The following is a 6000-nucleotide window of genomic DNA, read 5'->3' as shown; positions in this document are numbered from 1 at the left end:
GCGGGACTCACCAGCTCCGGGGACGCGGGCAGACGGCTGTGCGGGGCCGCGTGTCCGGGGGTCTCTGGTGGGAGACCCCGCCGTCACCCTCCGCCGCCCGGAGCCCCTGGCAGGGAGCGCGAGAACCGGCGCAGGGCGTCGCTGCTGTCACCTTCCTTTGCAGGCGTCGCTTCTGCCCCGGGAGCAGCCCTGTGTGCCGAGCCGGGTGCCTTTCTCGGGCCTCCGGCCACGCCCTGGTCGCTCCCGCCAGCACGCGGGGCCTCTCCGTGTCCCCACCCTCGCTCTCCTCTCTCTGCTCTGCTCGGAGCGCACGGGGTTTCCCCAGACCTGCCTTCGCCCAGGGGCGCCAGCAAGAACCAAACGCCCTGTCCGCTTCTGCCAGCGCCGCCGTCGCTGCGGCGATCTCAGAGCCCTCCATCCACATGGCCGGGGCCGGGAGCCTCCGTCCCCTCCCGGTGCCTGTGACAGGAGGCCCGGCCGCTCCTCTCGACCGCCGCCCCTCGTGTCTCCGTCCCTCCGCGGACTGACCCGGGACGGCCCGGCGGGTCTCGCGGGCCGGGTCATCAGCAGACGCGGACGCACGTGGCCCACACCCCTGCCCAGGGCTCGCCCCGCGCGCGGTTTGGACTCTTCACAGCTGGTCTTCCTGCGTCTCCCGCTTATCCGCAGGGGACAGACCGCACGGAGAGCCCACGCCACCCGCTGCGCCCCCTCCTGCCATTCCCGCTGCGGGCAGCGAGTCAGGCCGTGCCCATGTGCGCCTCGGCGCGCCAGGACGGCGCTGCGCGAACACTGCCGCGCCTTCCCTGACGCCACGCCGAGCCCCAACTCCACATTCCACGAGAGTCAGCCTCTCCCCGGCACCTTCCTTCCATATCTCTGGACACAGCCTAGTCCCGTCCCGCCACCTGCAGTCTGTGCTGTAAGTTGTGAGAAAATAACTTCAGATCTTCCCAATTTACACGGGTTTTGCCCTTTAACTCTCAAGATGCTAGGACTCTTCACTGTCCCAGGCGATCTACGTCCAACCGCCTGTCTCCCAAATGTGCTGTCTATACCACTGTCTATACTGTGTATAGCGTCTATACTGCTTATACTGTCTATAGTGTCTATAGTGTCTATACTGCCTAGACTGTCTATAGTGTCTATACTGCCTATACTGCCTATACTGCCTATACTGTCTATACTGTCTATAGTGTCTATACTGTCTATACTGCCTATACTGTCTATGCTGCCTATACTGCCTATACTGTCTATAGTGTCTATACTGTCTATTCTGTCTATAGTGTCTATGCTGTCTATACTGCCTACACTGCCAGAGCAAGTGGAGAGGACTGGGGCTTTACCCTCTCCAGAAATTCTATCTCCTCTCTTGTTTATTATCCAAACACTGTGAATTTTTTTTTTCCTAACCAACGCCCCTTTAAACACTGTGACTTCTTTAAGGATTATTGACACCACAGTGTTTTGCAACAGTATTGATTTCTAAATGCTGGGATTATGGTTTAGATATACCCCATGATTTTGCTCTCTATAAATCTCTCCCTTTCATTCTAAAAATAAAACTGAGTCCTAAACCGAACTGATTCTCTTATTGTGGCTAGCATAAGGGGAACAGAATTCTCTTGGCAGACTCGTGCACATAGAAACCTCACCCGCAAGCTTAGCTCGACAAGCCAACAAGGACATCTTGATGCTGTGCAGTTTCTAGGTTGTTGAGGACGGACCATCAGGGAGACCCCTCAAAGCCTACAAGCAGCAACGTCCTGGGAAAATGTAAGAGACCTACAGTGAATTTGAGGGAGTTGTATAAAATAGCACTTTATCAAGGTAAAAGGATTTATGACCTTGATCAAATTTCTAAATGTCCTTGCTTTTACCTTTTCCTTCTTCTAAATGAAGCTCCTTATATCTACCTGGCAGATTCTAATATGGATAAAATGGGAAAATGCACACCAAGCAAGAGCACAGTGCCTGGCACTGGGTTAATCAACAAATGGTAGCTAATCAAAATCTGGAAGGGAAACCAGGGAGGAATTTAAAGAAATGTTTTTTTTCTCTTTTAGGACTGCTAAATGTCTGTTGGGGACTGTCACCTAAAGTCTCTGAGTCTCTGATTCTTACTCATCATTCATAGGGTCAAAAAAAAGAATGTATGTGAAAGTACTTGGTACATACTAGCTGTTTAGTAAATGTTAGTGAAGTAAAGCTATATGTAAGCAACATAATTAAACATTAAAATTAACCAGCTGTTGATGTCCATAATACTAACTCCATGGAATTATCTAATGTGAATTAATTCCCAAACAAAACAAAACATATAACATAAAATTTTGCTCAGATGATGACATTACCAATCTCATGTGATTTTATATTTGAAATGATATTAATAAACCCACGATGTGGTGTCATTAGAAATTGCAATCTCTAAGCAATAGATGGAGCCCAATAAATTAAACCTTTCTTCTAACCACATTCTCCCCCCACAGACATGGACAGAAACAACCAGACTGGATTCACAGAATTCCTTCTCCTGGGACTCTCTGGGCAGCCAGAGCAGGAAGAGGTTCTCTTCGGTTTCTTCCTGTGGATGTATCTGGTCACCATCGCTGGGAACATGCTCATCACGCTGGCCATCAGCTGTGACAGTCATCTCCATACGCCCATGTACTTCTTCTTGGCCAACCTCTCCTGTGTTGACATCTGCTTTTCATCGGTCACCATCCCCAAGATGCTGGTGAATCACGTGCTGGGAAGCAAGTCTATGTCTTATGTGGAATGTATGACCCAGATCTACTTCTTCATCACTTTTGGCAACATGGACGGCTTCCTCCTGAGCGTGATGGCCTACGACCGCTACGTAGCCGTGTGCTGCCCACTGCACTACGCCATGCGCATGAGGCCCAGACTCTGTGTCCTTCTGGTGGCCGTGTCCTGGCTCATTACACACCTGCATGCTCTTCTCCACACCATTCTCATGGTCCGACTCACATTTTGTTCCGACAATGCCGTGCACCACTTCTTCTGTGACCCTGATGCTATTCTGAGGCTCTCTTGTTCTGATACCCTTATCAATGAAATGATGCGCTTCACTGTGAGCGCACTGGTATTTCTGACACCATTTACATGCATCGTTGTTTCGTATGCTTGCATCTTCTCCACGGTCCTGAGGTCGCCGTCTGTCCGTGGGATAAGGAAAGCCCTGTCCACGTGTGGCTCCCACCTCACTGTGGTGTCCCTGTTCTACGGGGCTATCCTGGGCGTCTACATGCACCCTTCCTCCTCCTACTCAGTTCAGGACACGGTGGCCACTGTCATCTTCACAGTGGTGACACCACTGGTCAATCCCTTCATCTACAGCCTCCGGAATCATGGCATGAAAGAAGCCATAAGGAAACTAATTCTCAGGTTCTAGAATTATAATTTTTAGAGCTGAGAGGACTCTTGGAAATCATACATTTGTTCATTTTACAAACAGAGAAGGGGGAACAGCAATAGTTGCAAAACTCACCCATAACTATTCCTCTAATTGGTGATACATGATCATGATTTTAGATAATGAGGCTGTACATATATTATAAAACTATTAAATTGTTATTTATAAAAAGGTCTGGTTCTAAGGCATTCATTTCACAAACAACAAAAACTGAGGGTCAGACACATGTGAATCTATTTTATCAGATGGGTCCGGCAACCCTCTTAAGACAGTGGCAGCCACAATGATCTGGGAATTTCAAAGGACTTCAGAGCAGACTCTCAGAGTCAATTGCTCTCGATAGCCTCACACGCGAGATTCTACAATTATCCCATTTCTAGACTCACAGAAAGGCTACCTTGCCCAGGGCTGTCCTAGTAACTGTTGATTACTGACTCGTCTTGTCTGCTGTTAAAATCTTTGGTCATCACTGAGTCAGGTATTTCTTCCTGTGTCCGAGGCTTGGGTCCCTCTCCAACTTCTCACAATCAAACCCTACCCTTAGCCTGCCCCACCCCACAGCCCAATCTACCTTTTTGGTGTTTTGTTAGCCAGCACAATTATCAGCCAGGAACAGGAAGGAAGAGGCACCAGATAGCAACTATACTTTCTCAAGGAACCCTGGGGTACCCTTCAAGTTTAAGTGGGCTGCAGGAAGCAGAGATTCCCTCCGAGCTGAGGTGTCTAGACTTACTATAGCACCTTAGGGACTCAGGGACATGAACTAATTATAGGACTTGATTGAACCCAGGACTCCTGGTTCCAAGTCTAGAGTTGCTGTACTCTGCAGGGCCAAGTGTCCTGTAGTCCAAGCTTCTATTCTACAACTGGGGACTAACAGCCTACCAGGCCCGTTCCCACCTTCTCTTTCCTGATGTCCAGACGGTACTCACTTACGTCTCCAGGGACCAGTCTCCAATGGCCCTCCCCTTGCCGGCCCTCTTCCCTCTCCTCCTCTCCTTTCTCAATTCATTCCGCTCTTGGGGCTATCAGTGCTCATTGTCCTCACTCTTGGCCCTTCCTGACTTGGTCCTGACACTGACCTTCAACCACAAGAGGCTCCTGGTGAACCTCACTGCCCCTGCCTCTCCCTGCACATCTCTATCCTGCCCACAGGGTCAGTTCCATCCTCCTGGAACACTGACTGGGACCTGTCAGCCCATCCACAGACAGAATATTGAAGACCTCGAGATAAGTCCAAATATTCTTGCTTCCAAACACAATGCCTGACATGATTTGGCCTCAACCTATACTTACAGCTTTATTTCTTATCAACCCACTTATTTATATCTTTCACGCTTTGTCTCTCCTGATTCTCTTCCTCCTTCCTTCATCAGTCTCTGTTGAAAGAATCCTCTGATTTTTTGAAACCCTAATAATTGTCCATTTCCCTTAGCTCGTTTAGCAATCACACACCACAGACGTGCGCTGAGCACCCAGCAAGGGCTTCTCAGCCTGGAGTGTGTGGGCTCCCAGGAGGGGACATCTGGGTGCCATGGCAACCTGGCTACATGGGACAAACTTGGCGTGTCCTTCTGAACTGCCAGTTTGATTATAGAGGTGGTTCAGTAGAAAGGTTTGAGATGTCAGAACATGGACTAAGTGTTGGCGTTTGAGGTCGTATGGCTCATTTTGGTCTCAGCATATTCTCCCTTGCATGACCCATGTCTGCATAGAATCCCATCCTGTTATTCCATTACATTCTCGTTCTGAGAAAGTCCCACGGCGTACATTGGAAGTAACGTCTCCAGTGCTCGGTAGAGTTGTCGTCCTCCTAAATCATCATGTATTGGAAAGCACGGATGACAGCCTAAGGGAAGGTGGGAAGTGCGCGTTCCTAGACAGCAAACGTCAGAGCAGTAAAATTCAAAACCGAGGGAGCTGGAGTAGTGGAAAGATTTCACTAAATTCTAGCACCCAAGGAGGCTGCAGGGCTGAGGCATGACTTGGCTTTTACTGCTCAGAGTCTCTCCCTCCCTCTGCTCTCGCTGTGGGGAGGAGAGTGGGGACGGAAGGAAGTCCATGAGCAGACTGCAGGTGCAGAGTCAAAGGCAAACTCACCTGCACCCACATGGTCCCCCCAACCCGGTGCACCCCAGGGAGAAGTCATCACGTGCCACACTGAGAAGCCTGCCTGAAAGGGGGAAAGGAGCCCCTAAAAGTTCAGCAGCGTGGCGTGTCCAGAAAGCGGACAGGCCCCTGTGTTTGTCGGCCTGGCCACAGTGTGAGAGGTCGTGCACGGGTTCATGCCACTTCAGCCTCGGGTCTTTACACCTCCTGCTGCTGGCGGCCACCATCTACTGCGTCTTCCCTGGGCTGCCGGCATCCCTTCTCAGGCCGGCGGCACAGAGAGATGCAGAAAGGAGGGCACTCCGGGGCTCGGGTGGCGTCACCCCTGCCGCGGTTTGCAGGCAGGGTGAGGCACGCACAGGACATGCACTGTTCACAGCTGGAGCTCAGCCTCACGCCGGGCCGCCAGCATCCTCTTCCTCGAGAAGCAGGCACAGTGCCAGGCTGGCAGAGTC

At 50.9% G+C, this 6000-nt stretch overlaps 1 protein-coding gene across 1 annotated transcript; it reads left to right on the top strand.

Moving 5' to 3' along the window:
- Positions 1–2491: 2491 nt before the first annotated feature.
- On the top strand, positions 2492–3415 carry LOC142865011 (olfactory receptor 1f45-like). Its single transcript, XM_075998420.1, has one exon. The coding sequence runs from the start codon at positions 2492–2494 to the stop codon at positions 3413–3415; it is 924 nt and encodes a 307-aa protein (XP_075854535.1).
- Positions 3416–6000: the final 2585 nt, after the last annotated feature.

Source organism: Microcebus murinus, chromosome 28 (assembly GCF_040939455.1).
Source record: "Microcebus murinus isolate Inina chromosome 28, M.murinus_Inina_mat1.0, whole genome shotgun sequence".
NCBI classification, from domain to species: domain Eukaryota; kingdom Metazoa; phylum Chordata; class Mammalia; order Primates; family Cheirogaleidae; genus Microcebus; species Microcebus murinus.
The sequence above is the reverse complement of the archived record's forward strand: the minus strand, read 5'-3'. Positions and strand labels throughout refer to the sequence as shown.

Bases quoted from the DNA above. Each gene is read 5' to 3' on its own strand.
- LOC142865011 (XM_075998420.1), top strand. From the start codon at position 2,492: ATGGACAGAAACAACCAGACTGGATTCACAGAATTCCTTCTCCTGGGA.